The 22744-nt window shown below is 47.1% G+C and overlaps 1 protein-coding gene across 16 annotated transcripts in view; it reads right to left on the bottom strand.

Moving 5' to 3' along the window:
- Window positions 1–1285: 1285 nt before the first annotated feature.
- The window catches only part of INPP4A (inositol polyphosphate-4-phosphatase type I A), a 153855-nt gene continuing 132396 nt past the window's right edge, over window positions 1286–22744 (bottom strand). For 8 of the 16 annotated variants that reach the window (XM_033238941.1, XM_033238940.1, XM_033238945.1 and 5 more), the window contains 2 exons: window positions 18990–19144; window positions 1286–14555 (listed from right to left, as the gene is read on the bottom strand). In XM_033238941.1, the coding sequence (XP_033094832.1) occupies window positions 14375–14555; window positions 18990–19144 (336 nt within the window). In that variant the 3' untranslated portion in view covers window positions 1286–14374. Of the gene's footprint in view, window positions 14556–18101; window positions 18399–18989; window positions 19145–22744 lie in introns of those variants that run through there. The other 8 variants (XM_033238947.1, XM_033238946.1, XM_033238954.1 and 5 more) reach the window with 4 other exon arrangements.

Here is a 22744-nt window from a genome sequence, read left to right as displayed (position 1 = left end):
TATTGTTGTAACAGTTTTTTGTATGTTGTAGATACAAGTCGCCTAAAGATAAGTGATTCACAGATTCTCCCAATTTGTGGTTTGTCTCTTCACTTTCTTGATGGTATCCTTTGAAGTATAATTTTTAATTTTGGTGAATGACAATTTATTTTTTTCTTTTGGTGTATCTAAGAAACCATTGCCTAATCTAAGCTGATGGAAATTTATTCTTTTGTCTTCATTTAAGAGTTTTACAGTTTTACCTCTTACGTGTAAGTCTGCGATTCATTTTAAAAATAATTTGTCAGGCCTTTATTTGCAATATATTTTTAAAATTTTAATTGTGGTAAAATACATATGAAATTTACTATCTTAACCATTTTTAAGTGTACAGTTCAACAGTTGAGTGCATTCACAATTATGCAACCAATCTCCACAACTCCCCTTCACCCCACCACCCCTCCACCTCTCTACCCTGACAGTCACCATTCTACTTTATGTCTCTATGAACTTTACTACAGTAAGTGCCTCGTGTGGACTCACTCATACCACATTTGTCTTTGACTGGCATATTTCACTTAGTATTATGTCCTCAAGGTTCATCCATGTTGTAGTACGTATCAAAATTTCCTTCCTTTTTAAGGCCAAATAATATTCCATTGTACGTATATAGCACATTTTGTTTACTCATCTGTCAGTGGACACTTCGGTTGCTTGTGCCTTTGCGTAACTGTGAATAATGCTGCTGTGAATATGGGTGTACAGATATCTGAGACCCTGCTTTCAGTTCTTGTGGGTATATATCCACAAGTGGAATTGCTGGAGCACATATTCTATTTTTAATTTTTTCAGGATCAGCCATACTATTTTCCACAGCAGCCGTAGTAGTCTACAGTAACAGCACACAAGGATTTCAACTTTTCCACATTCTTGCCTATACTTGTTATTTTTTGGTTTTTAATTTTATTTTAAACAGTGGCCATCCTAATAGGTGTGAAGTATCTCAATGTGGTTTTAATTTGCATCTCTCTAATGATTGGTGAACATAATTTCATGTACTTCTTCGCCATTTGTATATCTCTTTGGAGAGATGTCTCAAGTCATTTTGAATGGGTTAAATCATTCAAATGGGTTAAATCATTTTCAGTCCCTTAAAGGGGTTAAGGTGGTAGATGGGTATTAAAAAAAATAGGTTGTTTGCTCTTTTGTTGTTGAGTTGAAGTTCCTTGTATATTCTAGATGTTAACCTCTTATCAGATGCATGATTTGCAAATATTTTCTCCCATTCTGTAGGCTGCCTTTTTTCTTTTTTTAATGCACAGGGGTTTTGCATTTTGGTGTAGTCTAGTTCACTTTTACTTTTGTTGCCTGTGCTTTTCGTGTCATACCCAAGTCACCGCCGACTCCAATGAAGCTGCTCCCGTGTTTTCTTCTAGGAGTTAAGAGTTTTAGCTTTTAAATTATGTCTTTGATCTATTTTGAATTAACTTTTGTATATGGTGTGAATGTCCAGCTTCATTTTTTTGCCTAAGGTTTTCCCAACACCATTTGTTGAAAAGATGTTCTTTCCCCATCAAATGGTCTTGGCATCCTGTGGAAAATCATTTGACCATATATGCCAGGGTTTATTTCTGGTCATGCTATTCTATTCTGCACTTCTGTCTGTACATATTTACGCCAGTGCCACATTATTTTGATTACTGTAGCTCTGTAATAATAAGCTTTGAAATCAAGAAGTATGCGACCTCCAGCTTTGTTTTTTTTCAGGATTGTTTTGGCTATTTGGGGTTCCTTGAGATTCGATGTAAATCTTAGGATGGATTTTTCTATTTCCACACACACAAAAAAATCAGTTGGGAATTTGCTGAGGGGGGTACACCGAATCTGTAGCTCACTTTTGATAGTACTGTCATCTTAACAATATTAGGTCTTTCAATCCATGTGCACAAGATGTCTTTCCATTTATTGGCGTCCTTAATTTCTTTGCAGCAAAATTTTGTAGTTTCCAATATACAAGACTTTTGTCTCCTTGGTTGTTTATTCCTGAGAATTTTCTTTGTGATGCTACTGTACATAGAACTGTTTCCTTAATTTCCTTTGGAGATTGTTCAACAATGGTGGGTTTTTAACATTTAATTTTTACTGTTAAACATAACCAGTATACCGAAAAGTGAATAGGATGTTCGTACATTAAGAACAAAGTAATCTCTCATGTAACTGGCCATCCAGATCAAGATAACATTGCCTGAACCCCCTGTGATTTTAGCCTTTAAATTTAGAGACCCTCTCACTAGCCCCTTTACCACACTCTGCCATTTGCCTTCTCCTTTGACCTTCTGAATTTGGCTCCTTAGGATGCGTTTAGCGTAACTGATTACATAGAGAGAAAAACAGTGTGGTCCAGTGCTGAAATAGGAAAGATTTCAGTTGACCACCACAAAACCACCATCTGTTCATCTGTTTATTCAACAAACTTTAGCTCCTTCACAGCAGGCATTACACTTGCTCTTGTGAATACAGAGGGGACTGACAGTGGACAGCATATGCATGATACAGTCGTCATAGTCAACACTGAAGGAGAGGAACTTTTTCTGAAAGGGCCAACTTCATTTCTGGGGAGAAGTCACCATAGAGGAAGGCAGACCTAAGACCAGCCTTACAGGAGGGGTGAGGATGCTCAGGAGAGGTCCAGATCCAAGGGGATATAGACCAGGCCTGGGGGTGCATGGATGGAAATTATGGGATGGTTCTCAAGAGATACAGGTCTCAGTGGCTGATGGGATGTGGAGGAGAAAATGACCCCAAGGTCATCTATGAGAGGGAGACTCAGCCAGCGTGGAGGAGGAGGGGCATGAGCACGCTGTGTTTGAGATGACTGTGACACAGGCAAAGTGACAGGCACAGTGCTTGGAAGTATAGGTAATCTGGACCTTGAGGGAAGAGTCTGGGATGGACCTAGAAGTTTAGGCGTCACTAGCATATAAGTGACCATTTGTTCAACAGGAATGTGTAAGATTTTTCAGGAAGAGCATCTTAAGTAAGAAAGTTATGGACAGAACCCAGGAGAACACCACGCCATTACTGGCAGGTGGTGGGCAACAGCAAATTTGAGAGTGAGGTGGGATGGTCAGAGACGTAGGACCACCAGGAGAGAGTCAGGCCACAGACACTAAGGGAGGCCCAGGTGGCGAGGAGGAAGAGGCAGTGAAGTGCTGTATCTGTCTACATCCATCTAACACAGGCATCCTCTTTGGCGCCATGAGGACAGAAGTATGTTTTCTACCCTGTCTACTCAGCTTTTTCTACTATGTGGGACAACAGAGTGTGGAAGACCTGCCTGGACTGGCTTGCAAGGCGCAGGGGGGCCTGGTGCAGGAAGAAGTCATGGCAAAGACCCAGGCCCAGTGGATCTAGAGAGGATGGGCGTCCTGAGGCTGCACCCTGGGAGCCCTGTCATAGCCTGGAGAGCAACAGCTAATAAAAACAAGACCAAGCTACTCTCCGTTTGCCTAGTGTTAGCACAGGATGGGGGGGTGGGATTATATGGAGGGCGCAGCCTCAGGCTGGAGAAGCCTCCCTGGTGTCCCTGGCAGGGGAGGGAGTGCCCGTGCAGGCCAGCTCACAGATCCCACCACGCTGCAGAGCACGGTGAAGCCCCCACCAGTTTTCCCCACTTGAAAGTCACCATTTGGCCACCAGACAAATCATAGACTGATCCTGGGGCCGATGTCCACTGTGCTGGTTGGTACCCACAGTTAGCGTCAGCAAGGCATCAGGAGGTCAGTGGCAGCCAGGGCCCCTTTTGGGAGCAGACAAGCTGCTGAACACAAGTTTCCATCTCTACAACCCAGCTCTCCTCTCTCTGCCAGAGGCTGTGCTGCTTGCTGTTCACAGGAGTGAAAGATCTTTTTGGTCAGCATATACCTCTCAGAAAGAGATACTATTTTGCTTTTTTTTTTTTCTGTCTTCCTGATTTCAAATACTGGATTTTATCCACCGTAAATTTAATTACTTCCTACTTTTGGAAATAACCAGGTCTCTGAGAAGAGGGCACTTTTAAAAGTGTCAAAACCATTACAGATCCCGATAAGCCAGCTCTGCCCCTCTCCGGAGGCCCTCATGGGCAGCCGGGGGCCAGGTCAGGCAGCCTGAGCTGTTTTCTGCTGCCCACTCCTCTCCAACCTTCCTTGACCCCCTTGGTTCTGTCATCCCTGCAGGTTCCATAGGGAGCTTGTGCTTCTGGGCCGGGGTTCCTCCTGCGCACAGCACAGCAGTGCCCTCACTACAGCTTACGGGACTTCAGCTCTTAAGAGGGGCTTGTACAGGAGGACATTTTGGGGTTTAAGTGACAAGAGAGTTTGTCCATCTCCAAATGCAGAGTTCTGTGAGGGCCCTGCCTGCCAGGAGGAGGTGCTGGTCTCAGAAGAGCCATCCCAGGAGCATGATGGGACATGAGGCCAGTTCCTTCTGTCCACGTGTTCCCAACACCCCTACACACAGAACAGCTCTTCTCCCCCAGGCTTGAGAAAAGAGAAACGCTGGCAGCCCTTCAGAGTGACTAGAGAGGTCACACTGCCCACTGAGAGAGATCTGCTGCTCATTACTACAACACGAGGAGCACTCAGTACTGCTGAGGATACCATGAGAAGCCTCTATTCAAAAATGGTGCCAACCTGCGGTGTGATGCTGGTAAAGAACAGAGGAAGGTTACCCAGTAGAACATATAATGAAGTAACTTCCCCCCATGGCTAATCATTTCTGTTCTCGGAAAAATCACAGATCGGGAAGCTCCAACCTCCAGCTCCTCTTACCTTCCTCCAGTGCAAAGCTTCCCTGGGACAACTCCCCTAGATCTGGGCAGCCAGACTGTGCCAAGTCATCTACTAAGCAGAGACTCAACAGGAAACCAAAGCGCAGAATGGCATGGGGAGGGAGGGCAGGAAGCAGCTCACGGTGGCTGATGTCTGGGCGTCCTGACATGTCTTCTCCTTGGCTTAACTTTAAAGAGAAGCAAAATTAGGCCTGGCCTTGAGGGATTCCCTCTGAGCTTAGCATACTCTAAGCACAACACAGGACCGACACCAAGATGATTCCAGATGGACTGATCTAAATGCAGAACTGAAACCATAAACATCCTAGAAATAAGAACAGGTAAATGCTGAAAAATCATCCTGGGACACGACAGTGAAGGTAGAAACCATTAATAATATTAAACTGAGCACAGCCCACGCACCAAGCAAGGTGCCAGTGAGCACTTTAGTCCAGCCCCTCATTGTGAGCACGCAGCCACACCACCGTGCCCACGCAGCCACACCACCGTGCCCACGCAGCCACACCACCGTGCCCACAAGGACACGGCTGCCCCATATGTCCCACCTTCCATGGTGAAGCCAAGACTCCATTTCAGAACAAGCATCAAAATGAAAGACAGGTATATGTGACTATATAAACCATTTAAAATATTGTATAACCCCCTACCACAGACCAACAGACAGCTGACAAATAGGTTAAAAAGTGTGCAACATATGACTGGGGTTAATACATTGTATATTACAAACAATCTATATGAAATAGGCCAACACTCCAATGAAGTCACAAAAATAGAAATATAAAGGTATAAAAGATGTTCAGTGTTCACAGTAATCAACGAAATGGACATTGAAACGAGGTGCACTGCTACCATCAATGAGAATAAAGGCAAAAGGCACATGTTATTTTTGGTGGTAGCTTAAATTTCTAGGAGTCTGGTAATACTAAAAACTCCAAGAGTTAAACATTTCAATCATTCTTTAATTGTACATTTCCAGTGAGAGGAATTTTTCCAAGGGAGATAACGGGTTGTGTGTGCCTAGAAGATGGCACGGTGGTGCAAGCTGCAGTCCTGGTGACGATGAACAGGGTCAGTATCAATACAAGTGGAACTGCATTTTGACAAGTCATACAACAAGGACTGGGTTACCCACGGAGGTGATGTGATCCATGTTCATGGACGGAAAGGTAACAACAATGGCTGCCATTTACGAACACCTGCTTCCGAGGCACGCTGCATGTTCCTTATGAGGAAGGTACCGTTGTTGTCCACACTTTGCACATGAGGAAGCGGAGGCTTGGAGAGGTCAAGCAACTTGCTCAGAGTCACTAGCCAGTGAGGGGCAGAACCTGGATTGGGACCTGGTCTGTCTGCTCCCAAAGTCCTCGACCCTGTTGCTCCTCTGCTTCCAATTAGGCAGAAACAAGCTTATAAAATAGAAGTCTCCCACGGTCCCATGTTTACAAATATATGTACTCAGCACCCGAGCTCTCAACGCAATGCCCAACAACAATGGTCCCGTCACAGGCTGGTCACATAGAACTAGTCCTCCTAATAGGATCAATCAGGCAAGACCACATTTAATATCTTGTCAGTTATTTATTACGTGTCATTCTAAAGACTAGCACATTTACAGCATACATGGCTTTGAATGACCTAAGAATATATAAAACAGTAACTGTATGTTTATATATATATATATATATATATAAATACTGCCCAAAACAAATAAATAAAGGTATCATAATGCACTAAGCTTGGCAAATACAATGGCGTAGGGACAAAACTGTATTATACAATATTTTTACATCTTTAAAGGAAACTAAAGGCAACTTTGCTCTGTAGGAGCTCTGACAGAATCCACATGACAGTCCCAGTTTTCCATAGATCTCTTTTCTTTTTAAATGGGGAGGCATTGTAAGGAACACTGGACGGAACCTCTATTTTATGGTAACCTATAAAACTGCCTTCCCTGCACCTCTGAAAACTCAGAACTCCTACCAAAGAGAGGAGCTGCTTGCCTCCAAGGCTGTGCAACACACACCCGTGCAGGCGCCGGAAGCCCAAGAACGATGCCTTCAGAGAGAATCCTGAAACCCGAACCTTTTCTACAGCATTTGCCAAGCCTTACAGTTTTATGGTGACCCATTACATAAAGCGAAAATTGGGAAAATAATTCATATAAAGGTGCCACATGCAAAACTGCTGACAGATGATCATTTGCTATATTCCCTTTGATAAGTGCAGATATTTAATGCTCTTCAGACAAAAAAGATCTGAAAACTATCTGAGTAATATTTATTTTTTAAAAGCAAGGAGTTTTTTTAAAGTTAAAATGAGAAAAGATGGAACTAAAAATTTACCAATTAAATGAGATGGTGGGGAGGTGAAAGGGTAAATCAGCCATATTGGAACGAACTGTCTGTGAACAGAAATTGATACTTAAAAAGGAGACTCTGACACCAGCAGCAGCCACCTGTGCAGTGGGTTTGGCGGGCAGGAGTTTCTCGGCCTCCTGCCTGCCACAGTGAACCCCGCTTTGAGGGAGCGGCAGAGAGCTTCATCCTTCATTAAAGTGTCTCCACAGACATTTTCCTCCCTGCAAGCATCGGGTGACAGCAGGCTCTGCTTGCGTGCTGACTTCTGAGTAGGAGCGGGTCTGGAAGGTCATCCAGTTCCACCCCTACCTGATGCCCTCCCCCTCTGTGTTCCTGCCAATAAGCAGTCCTCCCCATGCCTCAGCACCCCTGGCCCAAGTTTGTTACATGTTTCCAAAGGAGCCAGAAGAATCTCTGGGTTTTTAGACAAAAGAATTTCTAAGAGGTTCACAAATCATTAGGATCAGCATCATTAATATGTGCCATATATATTTCTTTTACAACCTTTTCAAGAACATGTAAACATCATAAACAGAATCAATAAAACATATAAACTCCTAAGAAAAAAACTCTGCTATGTGCAGATAAGACTCATCATCATCTTATAAAAGATGACCAGATACACAATTTTCTATGAAATTCCTAAGTTTTATGGCCCATAAATCCCTTTCAAAATCTCATTTGAGGAGAATAATGTCAACTGTTTCTCAATAGTCATCTTACATAAGAATGAGAATAAGAAAGTAACAATTATTGCAAACCTAAAAATAAGACACTTTTATCAGACATTCAAACATGATTGTACTGTCTTTTCGAAGACGCATTGGAAATCCTGCAAAAAAATTGTTTTCCGAAAATATTTAGGTTTCTACTATCTCTACGGTCATAAATTCCCCATGGGAGGGTTGACATGCCACAGCTGAAGCCTTAGATTAACATCTAGAGAAGAAGGGGAGGTGTGTCCTCTGGGCATGGGGGAGCCTAGGCGGGGAGCTGCAGAGAACAGGAGACAGGCTAAAGGGACCTTACTGCTGGCTTTGTGTCTCCAGCAGACTCCCTGTTCTGTAATTCATGAGGGACGGAAAAAAAACTGGCCCCAACTGTGTGGGGTACCTTGCAGGTGTTACCTTCTAATCAAGTCTTACCTCCCGTTGATTTATCAATCTTTCTTTCAACTTCTTCAGGTGGTGGTGTAGATAGGATAATTCACTAGAACCCGTTATTCTCACTACATGAGATAGTGCTAGCTTCTTTCCCCAAATAACATGTATTGGTCTGCCTAGGATCCAATTATTTAATTTATTATTTACTGTTTTACACTCAGATCTTTACAAAGTGGATTGTAATTCAATGGTCACTTTTGAGTTACTCTGCAGAAAAATAAGTGAGCAAGTAGGCATCTGAAAAAGTCTTCTAGCATCTCAGACAAACCTAGCTTGATTCATGTAGGTAACTATTGATGAGATCTGTGTAGTTACAGCCAAAGGCTATTTAAATGGGCAGTTGTTACTGTCCACGCTATTGAGCCAAACATTACCTCCTATTGATTCCAATGGGAAAAAATCCCAAAAAACAAAAAGCATGCTCCAGAAACTCTTTAGTGAAATTTTTTTTTTTTTTTTTTAAAAAAACACAAAAATAAAAACCAATCCTTCGGGTCTTCTTGAAGAATTCATGTATGACACTAGAGGGTACCCACATTTATTATGTAACAGCTAATTAGAGGAAACCGTGTGTTCACGTTTCAACTTTTCCGTAAGTCCCTTCGGGAGGCCTGTAATGCTTGGGGAAAGCCTTCAGCTGCAGGGAATTAAATGCATATTTGCGACTTCCAACATTCTTCATTGTATTTTCTCTTCGACAACCCTCACTGGGGAAAAAAACAAGCACAAGAAATGACAGCAGTAAAAAAGGAAAAAAGAAAAGACTTAAACTAAGATGAAATGAACTGATTATTTTCGTAACATTAAAAAAAAAGATTAATTTAAATGGGTGCCGGACTCATTTACAACAAATACGTACGTAAGATGGCAGGTTTCTGAACAAGGCAACTAAGCAGCACAGAGACGGACACATGCTGCATGGAGCTGTGAGCTGTGCGCTCCTACAAGCAGCACCACAGCTAAGTGGAAGCAAACGTTTTCCGAGTGAGTGGCTTCATGTAGCTCATGTCTGAGTCATATGGGGCTCTACCATAACTTGTGGTTCAAAGATTCTCTTACATAGCAAATGAAGTGGAAAGAGAAATATTACTACTCTCACTCAAGTTGCACTTCAGAGCTTTAAAGAGCTGCACTTTTCTATATTAGCAAGAGCTGCAGTCACATCGAATTCAAAATGCGGACTTTCCTTGCAGAATTCAACAGGTCGCAAAGCCAGCTGGCTAGGGAGGCTGTTCTGGTCTGCTGTCTCCCGGAGGACAGTTGTTCTGGGTGCCAGGTAATCCAGTGGGTTCATGCACTGTCTGCAGAGCAGCCTGGCAATCAGGGCTGGAATGTTATGAGGGAGGGATCTCACCGAGTTCTGGTAGCAGCCAGTCACCCTTCCACAGGTGGGCTGCCCCCATGTGTTCCCTCTTGCACAGGTGCCACTGAGCCAGTGAGAGCCCACAGGTACCCTTCCCTAGAGAACTCACGACCAGCGTCATCCCCAGCTGCATTTGATGGAGGGTTGCCATGGCAATCCAGGGGGCAAAAACAAACACTGCGTGAGGTGGCCTCACCTGCTCAGTGAGCGCATCCGGGGAGTTCTCTGGGAAATGTTCAGGTGTAGACATGAAACTAACTGGCAAAAGCGATTTTAAACATAAATGACTTCCCACATCACAGGATAACTTGACAGTTTTATACTGTTCTAAGACTAGCAGTGAAATCAACTAGTTATCAAATTTAGTACAAAATTCCCCTTATGAGATGTAAAATTTGCAGTTACCAAGAAACAGTGATTTTTTTAAAAAAATTCAAATTGTGTGAAGACCATTATGTCATGCATTTTAAAAAAACATTAGTGGCAATTGCTCAAGCCTTTTAAAGTGAAAATGACAGTCTCATTATCAAGAACATGTAAAATACTTTTGGTAAGACAGTAATTTTTATTCAAAAGCTAAGCTCCGATAGTTTAGAAAAGTATCCACCTGGTTGTTATAACTAATTTGGTAACTTGGATATGCTTTCTTGTCACAGAGCCTCAAGGCCTCAGCTAGATGTGTGTCACCTGAGCTGAACACCTAGGCCACAGGAGCAGGCCCCCTGGCGTAAGGAACAATCATGTTTGCCTAACATTCATTCAGTAATCAAAACCGTATTTCCACTTAAAGCAGAAGCTACAGGTTCTTATATACAGTTCATCTCCTTTAATCTTTGGAAACTCTTACATTAATGAACTACTTCAGATATGGCTTCTCCATTTATATAGAAACGTACAAACTGCTTAAAAACCACCTATCCCTAGTAAACACTAAACTGCCGTGAGGCGTGAGGCAGAATAATTTGTGAACTTTGACGTTATCTTTGATTTACATGCTAAAGGAGCTAACGCCTAGTTTAGCTGGCTGAACACATCAGACGTGAAATTATAATAAAGATTATACTTTCATTTCAACGTAGTTTTCAAATCAAATTGTATTTACTTTCCCCCAGATGTCTGAATTTGCAAAATCCGGCTGATGTGGCTGATCCACAAGCCGACACTGTCATCCCGCCACCTGCCTGTGTGGATGAGCTGGCAAGAGGGCCCGGGGCGAGGCGTGCAGCGGTGGCGAGGGCAGCCGGTGCTAACCGGGGCTTCCTGCTGCAGAGGCCAAGCTGCTGTCCGAAGGCAGGACACCTCCACTGATCACATTGGCTGCATACTTTTCAGGAATCAATGGTACGTGTTGAGGTGGTCTTAGATAGATTTTAGCAAGAGGGACTTAATTATTTCAAAGCTCCATGATTATTTTATTATATCAACAAATTATTTCTTTCCAAGGGCACCCATTTTTGAAATGAAAATTAAAATGGACACCCCAAATGACAGGTAATTTTAGGGAATCCTCTAGCTTTCCGGTTCCAGTGGGGTCTTCTACTTGAGAACTCACCTGCAGGCATCAGGGTCTTAGTGATTCTATGGCCAAGCATGGGGGTGGCTGCTACACCTGCCACTTTGTGGAGGGAGAACAGGCCATCGTGTTACAATCTCTGCCGGAACCAAGCCATAGGCATAAATGGTGACTGTGACTGTCACCCTCGTTGAAAAAACTTACACAACAATTTTATCAGACCAACCAGAGAGCCACTCCTGATCATGGTTTCCCGGAACACCAGGAGCTGGCGGACACTGACAATGCCTCAGCACTGCCACTGTAGGAGCAACTAAAAACCACCACTAAATGTCAGCGGCCCCTTTCGTGAACCATCTCTCCATCTTTGTTTCATCCTGTTTCTCACTAAAGCAAGTCAGATTTTGAATATGTATTTGGCCTGATTTCATGAGTTAAAAGGCCTTAGTGACATTAAATTTCAGCTTAAAGGGAGAGCAGCGGAGTTTCTTTTCTCAAATACTTGAAGTTTTAAAAAGCCAAAGCCAGCCTACTGCCTAGGCTAATCTCACGGTGTCCTTCTGGCAGCTCTCCGAGCGCACAGGCGGCATACTGCTTTTCACCCAGCCCCCGGTGGACAGAAACGGAGAACCTTATCTCGCTCCCTTTGGTCTCGTTTCTCTCAGCCAAAAGGTGTGGTGACAATCAAGGGTCAGGCCGTGGTGTCCTTGAGGCCCCCTGGGAGGGGCTCCTCGGCCTGGGCACAGCTTCTCTGTGCTGTGGGGCAGGGGCCTGGGAGGGGCCCCTAGAGGGTGCCCCAGAAGCATCCTTGAGCCCTGGGAGAGGGAGGGGTGCTGTCTGCAGTCAGAGGGCCTCCCTCTGTGCATGGGCTCTGCCCAGTCACTAGCCCTGCGGTGGAGGTGGGAGTGCGCGTGAGTCACCACTGCAGGCACTGGAACCACATTACCAGGAGCAGGACCAGGAAGCTGTGAAATGGGAACTGCAGGAGGCTGTGGACTCGGCTTTCTTGCTTTCCAATAAAGCAAACAAGACGGTCTCAGGTGAAGTGCACGCCTCAATGTGAAAGAGGGAAAGTGGCAAACATGCCTTTCAAGTAATCACAGGCTGGACAGGACGCTGCCCAGGGGCTACTGTCATGATCCCACAGCTTCCACCACCCAGGAACTGGCGTTTGGTGACAGACCCCTACTGAAGGCTGCCAGGAGCTGTGCCACAACAGCCACCTCATTTATTGTAGAAGAGACACGTGAACACACCGCACTTGGAGAAGCGTGGATTCACTTACAGGGGTGACACACAGGTGACGCCTGCCCCGGGGAGCCTGCAGTGCTCAGGATGGTCTTACACTTTAGAATGTAAAGTGTCCAGTCTAGCATTTGCCATTCATTGCTAACCGCTTCTATGATTCCTAGGACCCAGACTCTGAGCTGATACCGACAGAGAGAAAGCCCAGGGTGAGGTCTGGGAGTCCTGGAGAGAGGACTTTTGTGGCCGACTGGATTTCTGGGCATGCATGGGTGTCAAGTTTCTGGAAAAGCAAGCTTCTCCAAATTCATTCCCATTTTTCTGACCTGGCTTAAAAAAATTGTCTTCATAAACTACAGTGTATGGGGAACCAGCTGGAGATAGAAAGTGGGGGCACCACATAATATGAACTGGAAAACAGAGAAGCCGCTGCCTGTCCTGCACAGGGTGTGGGGAGTTTTTCCTCATCTATTCGATTACCTTTACAGGTGTACAGTTACCCTCTGCCCCACATGGGTGTTAAGGTTACACTTCATCGCGTTGCGGGGAATGCCACGTGAGGACTGAGGGGGCACCAGCAGAAACTAGAGCACCTGCTGCTCTCACAGCTCCATCCACTGCAACTGCCCACAAGTCAGGGACCATTTTTTTTTTGGCAATTTTTCTTTGATTTGATTTGATTATCAATCATATTTGATTAGTAAGAGAGAAAAGATGTTGGAACTTTAATCTGCAATTAAAGATACCCTTTTTAAATGAAAAATAGTTTTAAAATAAATAAAAGTATGTAACTTTAACAGCCTTTGGTGACTATATGCATTAATTCCTCGAACCAGCTGAATGATCCTTACATAGTGAAGAGTAAATCTAATGTCACATGCAGTAGGTGCTCTTTCTGTGTCTGATGTATGCAGTGGGTGATCTTTCTGTCTGGCATATGCAGTAGGTGATCTTTCTGTGTCTGGCGTATGCAGTGGGTGATCTTTCTGTCTGGGGTATGCAGCAGGTGATCTTTCTGTCTGGCGTATGCAGTGGGTGATCTTTCTGTGTCTGGCGTATGCAGTAGGTGCTCTTTCTGTGCCTGGCGTATGCAGTGGGTGATCTTTCTGTGTCTGGCGTATGCAGTAGGTGCTCTTTCTGTGTCTGGCGTATGCAGTGGCTGATCTGTCTGCCGTATGCACTAGGTGATCTTTCTGTGTCTGGCGTATGCAGTAGGTGCTCTTTCTGTGTCTGGCTTATGCAGTAGGTGATCTTTCTGTGTCTGACTGTGTCTGGCTCTTGCGACAGCGTACTACTGTATTCACAGCTTTGTGTCATCCTTAATTGGAAATAATAAACATAAGCAAGGAAATGGTAGGATTCTGCAAACTGTTTGCTACTGTAATTCAGGGACTACGCTTTGAAATGAAAGCAGAAAGTACATGTCCTATTAGAAAGGTTTTTCTAGATGAGCCAGTTATAAAGCATCTGTCTTTTTCTTTTTGTTCGTCATCGAAAGGAAAGGAAGGGTTAGCAGTACACTTAAAGAATAGTATCAAATATACAAATTCTCTTCAAACAGAACTCCTTTCTCTTGGAAACAGGGCACACGAGAGGTACAGGTGATAGATAGTTGTACATCAGAAGGCAGGGACGTGGTACAAGGAATTTCAGGCCAGCTAAACAGTGCAGTGACAGGGCACCGTAAGAACATGTTACAAGCACTGAAGATGCTACAGAAGCTAAACAAACAAGTCTTCTTGGTGAAATAATTTGGCAGATATTTACAGTTCAGAAGAACAAAACGTCAAAATGTAAGGCATGAAATATTTCTTGGCAGACCACGCTTTGACACATTCCTTCTGTCCAGTTAGGTACACGGTGGCTGGACATGTTCTGGCACTTTTGTTTTTCTTGTGACTTATTAATTTTTCAGAATGATATTCATTTGCAACGCAATTTGGTCACCAGGTATGCTATGCTCAGAAAGAGCCACACAATCAGTAAATTGGGGCTCAGAGCCAATAAAGGAATGGAACAGAGGAGGCTGGGGTCTAGCCTTAAGTCTCGGATGGGCACCAGGCCGCTCAAGTTCTTCTGGGTGACTACCTCCCGTGTTCCAATGCTGTGAAAAGGAAAAAGTTTGGGAGAAAGAAAAAGGAGAAAGGAAAGGAAAGAAAATAAAGAAAGAAAGAAGACACATGCGATGGATTTTATCAAAAAGGATGGGATAAAGAAGAGAACCAAAAGATAAGGTTAAACAAAAATGAAATGAAGTCACAAGAGAAAGAAAAGATGAAATGCAGAAACGGGTATGAGAGGAAGACCAAAACAAAACCAGCACAGTTACAGGAAAAAAAAGGAGAGAAAGAGAAGTGAAAATAAGAAAAAATACTGCAATCTACTGAAAATAAACACATGTAGGTTGAACGAATGGTTTTCCATGTTCACTCTCTCGGCTGGCCAAGCACAACTCCATGCTGCCCAGCCATGCTCCCACATGCTGCACAGACAGGGATTTCTGAGAAGCAAGCTGAACATGAAGAACCATTGGGGGTTTGACCTTCTCACAGATGCCTGAGCAGGGGGTGGTACAAAGGATTTGGCCAAAGCTGCCTCTTGATCAACCACGCAAACGAAAACCATTTACCTCAGGTACCAACAAACCAAGCGCAGAGCCCCCACCAGCCCCGCCTCGGGTTCCAGGCTCAGCCGTGTAGGCACGAGCAAACTGCTGTTTCCATCTTTGCAAGTTAGGGTTCTACAAGCATCCCCAAGGGTGGAATCCAATCAGTGCCACACTGGAAATTTGGGGCTTCTTCCCCCTTTTGGTGCTACAGAAGAACTGCACTGAGGTGAGATGGTACCTAGCACCATACGACTCTGGAAGCACACGTATGTCTGCCAATTGGCAGCAGTGACACAGAATCAGAGGCCTGAGGACACAGCAGGCAGCTTGTGAAGGCTCCACTTGGAGATGGGGAGGCAGGAGGCCCAGGGTTCCTCTTCACACAGGGCCCTCCCCAGCTCTCCCAGAGGAGCCCGAAGCCCCCACGGCCCTGCTGGAATGTGCCGTTCTGAGAGGGCACGACTCCCAAGCTGCGGAGCACTGACCCGCTGCCACACTCCCTGCCAGGAGAGGCTGGTGGGGCCCTGTGGCTACTCAGGAAGGCCTACTTCGAGGGCTTCAGCCCCAGGACTGGGGGCAGGGGCACCCCAGGGGCCAAACGTGTGACTCTCTTCTCAACTCCATGTTCAGTGGTGCCACATTGGGAGCTTGAAACGGGCCCTGGCAGAAGCGTTTATGCCACAGAAATGGCCAACATTACAGATCAGGGCTTTTGGGGAGAGGGCTGGTGGCTGAACATTTATAGCATAGCCCTGGCCACCATTCACCCTGGGCCTCCAGGAGAAAAGCCTGGGTGCCACCTTGGCCCCCACCCCCTCCACCCCACCTGCATGCTCTACTCTACCGTCTGATAAGATGCAAGCCAGAAAGCCATGAACCAAAATGTCCCCGTCCACCCACGGGCAGGGGGGAAGTCTATGCTGCCTTCTGGGGCTCTCAGCTGAACTGCAGGTACTCGGCACCCCAGCAGCCAGCGCTGCTAGCTTGTGACCCAGCCACCTCGGCTTGCAGCCGTCTGAACAGGTACATGTCTTCCCCTCATGGGATCGTACCGAAGACAGAAGTCACCTTAAAACAAATGCTTGTGACAAGAGCCTCAGACCTGCAAGGGGTCGGCTCAAGGTGGCAGCGAGCCATATCTCCAGGGCTGGTGTGAGAAATCCGGGGCAGGCACAGGTAAAGTAGGATGCAGCTTTGTTTTGTTTTTGTAACTTCTTAAAAAACTAGTAAAGTAATACATGTTCACTGTAGAGATTTCAGAAAACAAATAAGCAAGTTAAGAAGACATCCATGACTGGAGGCAGGGGTGGGGTTGAGAGAGGAAGAGGGCGGGGTGGAGGGAATGCGGCCTGTCCCCACAGGAGGAAGGGCCTTCCCTTTGCCAGGCCCCAGGGCCCTTACCACTAATGCGGAGAAACAACAGCCCTTATAGCTTCCGAAGCTTCACAAGAGTGACAGGAAAGAGAGCGCCTGGCACGGGTAGTGTCCTGTGCACTCTGGGACACGGGGCAGGAGAGCGGCTACTGTGGGGACCATTGGATGATCTGTACTAAAATGATGCAAAAGCCTGACAAAGGTGTATACTTTTTAACCTAAGGCAATGTGGCTAGGAGAATGTATAAGGATATTCACTGCGCCTTTGATTAAAATGCTGGAAAACCATATACAGCTTTTAAATATTAAATGACAGCAAATTGGATAAATGATAGTGTGCGGAAAGTGGCTGGGTGTGGTGGCTCACAACTGTAATCCCAGCACTATGGGAGGCCAAGGTGGATGGATCACCTGAGGTCAGGAATTTGAGAACAGCCTGGCCAACATGGCGAAACCCCATCTCTACTAAAAATACAAAAAATTAGCCAGGTGTGGTGGCGGGTGCCTATAATCCCAGCTACTCAGGAGGCTGAGGCAGGAGAATTGCTTAAACTCTGGAGGCGGAGGATGCAGTGAGCCGAGACTGCACCGCTGCACTCCGGCCTGGGTGATACAGCAAGATTCCATCTCAAAAAAAAAAAAAAAGAGAGAGAGATAAGGTCTACATTTATTAACCTAAAAAATGCTCACAAGACTCTTAATTGCAAATATAATTACACTTGCTTGTGCATGTGGGTGTTTCTGTTCTGTGTCATGCAGGGACTGGTTAGCCCCTGTGTTCGTACTCACACCCAGATGCAGGTACGCATGTCTCTTATCTCAGTATCTATCCAAATGTCAGCAGCGCTACCTGTTCACAGTATGAAACTGGGGGATTCTTTGTGGGGAGGGTTCTGAAGAACTAGTGTGGGTGTTTATCTGTATTTTCTAATTTTCCTACAAGGATTTTCAATTCCTTATGTGATTAAAAGTTATAAAAAGTGCTTTGTGCACTGTGCATCCTAAGAGTTGTAACTGTAGCAGCTGTCCTGAGCACACAACCCAAATGGGCTGGGGCAGGCGGATGGGGCCCTTGTGGGTCTGGGCTCAGTGGCAGGCCAGCCATCGCACTGTGGCTCTCCCTGGGGCCACTTTGTCACTGGTCTCCTGAGGTCTCTGTGTTCAGTGGTGGTCAGAATGAATTGTTTTCGTTGAACTTGTTTGAGAGCCGAAGAACTGAGTAGAGGTCTCCGCATGGACTGTGTGCCTAACTTGGGGTGCCGGCTCCTGACTCGCCCTGATCCTGCTCCTTGCTGCCACTACCGCAGGGATCCCTGTCCGCTTCGTTCTCCTTTCTTCACTGGCGGAGGTCTGCAGCCCACTAGAATGTCCCCTCCCCACCCCCGTGCAGCTAACGGGCACAGGCGCGGCCGCCGTCCCTCAGCACCAGGGTCACACTGGACATCAGGCCTGAAGGGCACCAAGGTTCCTGGGGAGCAGACCAGGGAATTAAAATTTTAAAAAGGCGCCCCAGAGCAGGGGTCTTTGAGTCTCCATTGCTTCCCTGAGCCTGGGCAGAGGGATGGCGAGCCTTCACAGAGAGGGGGAGGTGAACGTGGACAGACAACACGGGACAACACGGTTCCGTTTTTACAAAATGCGCTTATCAAGAGGCAGGAGCTCACGCGCTGCTTTGGTGCATTATTGTGAGAAGGTCAAATGGCAGAAACATACAGAAAGGATAAGAGAATTGAACACTTTAAATAATTTGGTGAGAGGACACATGGTACAGAACATTTAGTAGAAGTGACCGTTGGAAACGAGACTTTAACAGCATTGGTGACTACATCGAAGGAGACGGGAAACCAGGTTTCTTATCCTTTCTTTTGGTATGTGAGGTAGGGGGCTGCCCAGCAGTGCTTGAAACAAGGCATCGATCAACAGGAGACACTTTTAGTTCCGGGTTTCATTCTGCAAACACGCCTGCTGCCTCGGAATCAGAACATCATTAGGGTGAGGTGGCCAGGGCACACTGACAGCTCTCATGATAACACACTCAATTTGACACTTTGCTCATGAGAGCCAATTGTGTCGACTGCTAGAGAAGCAGCGGAGCAGACCGGTGCAACCTGCAGACGCGTTGCTTCACTCGAGTTTGGAAATGTGCAGATACCAATATATACACGACGACAACAGCAGATGCCTGCTGAGAAAGCACTGGCCCTAAGTCACACCCACGGCCAGGCAGGTGGCCAGCAGGGCACTGCATGTCACGGCTGCATCCCAGCTTCCCGTTTAGCTGCCTGACCCCTTGGCTGGCCCACCAGTCTATCGGTTTTCCGGGCAGTCCTGCTCAGAAAGTCCTGCTAGCTCTTTCCCCCCACCTTTCCTTACAAGAGAACCCTGTCTGAATTTGATTGTGCCAATAGTTTGACTGGTTTGTCAAACTCAAGTGTGACGGCTGGAGTCAAGGGGCTCATGCAGGGTAGGCCCCGCGGGCAGGAGCAGGGCACCAGCTCATCTGCAGTTTACACGGGCCGGGGCAGGCAGGGCGCACGGCCTGGCTGCGGCACTCACCTGCGCATGCACTCCAGGGCCTGGGTGAAGACCTGCGGGGCCATGCCATGCTCGTGCTGCAGGATCAGGCACTGCTCCAGCGTCACCGACATGGCTGTACGGTCCTTCGCGCTCTTGCAGCTGGTGAACCGGACCCCATTGAGGCGACGGCAGATCTGCCAACAGAAACATGGGCCATGCTTGGGAGGCGAGGCTCCGCAGAAAGTCAGCACCCTTCACACCCAAGAAAGGCTCCCAACCAGCCCAGCAAGGACAGGGACAGAAACTCAGCACCTAGGCCTGGCCAGATGCTCCCATTCTGTTCCCCAACTCCATGCCCTGCCAGAGCTGGTAAGAGAAACCAAGTCATTTACAGACACCAGCCCTTTTGGGAGCATGCTGCCTGTGGGCCTGCCGTCATCCCTGCCATCCCTCATCTGGCCTGTCTTCTCCCACAGGACACTCTTTTGCAGTCTGCTCTCCCCTTCCAAACCATGCCTGGGCCCTCCTGTCACATTCAGCCCTTCACTACTGATCCCTCAGGGAAAGACAGTGGCAAAGATGACCCACTGGGGAAGCCAGAGTCACTCAGGATGCCCACAGTCCTGGGCCAGGTCTCCAGGTCTCCCTGGAAGGTAGGGAACAGACCTACTATCTCGACTCTCCTCTCTCACCTGCACAGACGGGAGCAGCTCAGAAGTTGCACTGCCCTTTGGCTACCTCCTGACCACCAGCCCCACAGGCCTCCTCCCGCCATCCTCTCCCGGTCGCAGAGTTAATGCCAGCACACTTCCCTCCTCACAACGGAATGGCTCACAGAGTAGGGGGCAGGGCAGCCTCCAGACTGGGAAAAGGCCACTTGAGTGCACCTCCTCTCCCCACGGGGAGATTTCAGGGCATTTTCCCTGCACCACTAGATACAATCCTAGGCACCCAGTCACCAAATCCAGCAAGCTCTGAAACAAGGTAATTTTTTCTTGTAAATCTGTGGCAATCTCATTTGGCAGCACAACCAGACCTGAGCTGATACAAGACCACTGACAATCTTTACTTATCCAGTCTTATGTAAATATTCATACTTTCCAGTGTGGCAATACTATGAGCTTGACTGCAGAGTGCTGTCTCAGGCTCCCCCGGGGATGTTAAATCCTGTATGTATACCATGGTACACACATGTGATGTGCACCATATTACTTACATAAACAAACACCAACGGTGTACCACAGGACTTTCCACAATCTGAAAACCTGTGCGTTCCAAAACATCTGGCCACAGGGGCTTCAGATAAAGGACCATGCACCTTATCAGATACTGCACTATGACGCCAAGGCTGGTATCTAATGAAACATCATCCAAGTGATGTGATGGCGGGCTCCGGGTATCTGCTGTACGCCAGAAAAAGAGCAGTGTCTCGTCAACTCCTGAAGATGGCACAACACCTGCCTGGCAGGCCAGCAAAGTCAGAGAGCATGCCAGTCACTGCCAGGATCATCGTTAGATACGAACATGGCACACATGGCACAGTGCTAAGAGCCTTGTCTAGGGGAAGGCAAATCAGAAAAGACTCAGTGTTTAGGCAAGACAATAAGAAGGAGAACAGGCTTCTTCTGAGAACAGACCAACAAAAAGAAGGAAAGAAAAAAGAAAAACGAAGAGACCTAAGCAGATAAGCAGACCCTAATCTAACGAAGAGTAAATGAATCACATTCGTGAAGCTGTAAGAAGGCAGGCAGGGGTGGCCGTGATGCATCCTTGCCCGAGAGGCCACTGCAGTGCCAGGCTGCCATCCCAGAGGGCCATCAGCCACTTCTGGTGCCCTGCTGGGTCTCCCCATCCATGAGATACGGGCTGAAACCTGACTAAAGGGATTCCAGCTATTTAGCCAGGGACCCTTTGTTCATACACACAAACGAAAAGAAATAGGAGCCCGAAAAAGAGAGCGGCTCTGGTTAGACAGGATGGGAGGACTCAGTACCTGAGTGGCTGGCACTGCTGCCCCACAACCCCTTATCCCCAGGGGATGCCTGGGGTTCAGTGGACAACGTGAGAACCCACGCAACCGAGGGTCTCTGAGAGCCTTCCGCCTCTCCACTCATGCTTGTACACCCTGAGGCCCCTACAGGGAACAAGAAATACAGGACTTGATGGACTGCTTTTCTGTTCTGGTGACAGGGGATGGTCAGTTGTCCCTATACTTAATGATTTTTCTATGACATGGCAATAGACAGGTAGAACCACAGTTCCCAAACAAGGCATGCACAAGGTCTCCGCGCCGCTCGTCTGTAAAGCTGCCTGTGTGTGTATTCTAGGGAGAATGAATCAGTGAGTGCACGTCTCCCAGTCCCCCACCTCCCAGTCCCCCACCACTGTTCAGACACCTAGCTGTGTCACCCTCTGCATTCTTTTTTTTTTTTTTTTGGGGGATGGACTCTCACTCTGTCACCCAGGCTGGAGTGCAGTAGCGTGATCTCGGCTCACTGCAACCTCTGCCTGCCAGGTTCAAGCAATTCTCCTGCCTCAGCCTCCCGAGTAGCTGGGATTACAGGCATGCATCACCACGCCCGGCTAATTTTTGTATTTTTAGTAGAGATGGGGTTTCACCATGTTGGCCGGGATGGTCTCAAACCCCTGACCTCAGGTGACTCACCTGTCTCGGCCTCCCAAAGTGCTGGGATTACGGGCGTGAGCCACCACGCCCGGCCACCCTCTGTATTCTTCGTGTCCTGTGGGAAAGGCTTGCTCTTCACACAAAATCTCTTAAGGTGCTTAGGTAAGAGGCTGTCACAGCCTGGCCAGGGGGATTTAGCAACCCCCCAGAAAAAACACAGTAGGGAGCCCCCTCTGCCCTGCTGCAGAGACCCCCGCAGCCAGTGTGTTCCCTGCCCTACACCTCGCTTGCTTGGCCTGTCCTGAGTAAACAATGCCAGATGAGGACCCAAAACCAAGAGGATACCTGAAATATGAGGCCTGAGAAACCTGCCGAACTTCCTGTCACTTTGTGCTTCAAAATGTGTTCTGTTAGAAGGAAAAGATTTAGAGGGCAGCCTGGCCCAGAGAGGGGAGATCTGCAGACTGACCCACCCCATGCTTCCCACAGGGATCAAGTCTGACCAGCTGAGGCACGCAGCAGATGGAGGGGAATGTTCACTCTTTAAAGCTGAATTCAACGGAACGCTATCAGCAGCCACGACTGTTAACCAACCCAGAATGTGCAGCACGTTCACCAAGTGCGGCTTCATGACGCCCGGCTTGAACACAGGACTAATAACCAGCCCGAAGTGGTGGCCACGCGCCGTGAGCAGCTGAGACCGTCTGCTGCTGTGGAAGAGACCCGGGGCTGAGAGAAGCACCTTCCCGACAAGACGGAGAGGCACACTTCAGAGTGAACTGCTCGGGGAAGCCGTGGAGGGCGGGACCCGCTGCTGCTCGAGCTCTGTGACAAGGTGTGGTGGCTGAGGTGTGGTGGGCAGTGCAGTGCCACCTCCCTCCTGGGCTCACCCTCCCTTTCCTCAGGCCCAGGCAGGGAGCGGGAATGCCACTGGGGTCCCAGCGCTGGGCAGGTTATGCTGCTGTGGAGAAGAATTAACCTCACCCCTCATCAAGGGGGAATGATGACCAGCTACGAAATTGCTCTGATACCCAGGCTCAGAGCAGTGGCTTGGAATTCCACAAATAAACTTAGAAAAAAATACGAGCAGGGTAAGTGCTTGGGAAAATGAGGAGATCAGAAGCACAATGGACGATAAAGATGGTTTAAAGAGACCTGAAAGGTCACA

The sequence above is a fragment of the Trachypithecus francoisi genome, unplaced genomic scaffold, assembly GCF_009764315.1.
Source record: "Trachypithecus francoisi isolate TF-2019V2 unplaced genomic scaffold, Tfra_2.0 Lachesis_group17, whole genome shotgun sequence".
In the NCBI taxonomy this organism is placed as follows: domain Eukaryota; kingdom Metazoa; phylum Chordata; class Mammalia; order Primates; family Cercopithecidae; genus Trachypithecus; species Trachypithecus francoisi.
The sequence above is the reverse complement of the archived record's forward strand: the minus strand, read 5'-3'. Positions and strand labels throughout refer to the sequence as shown.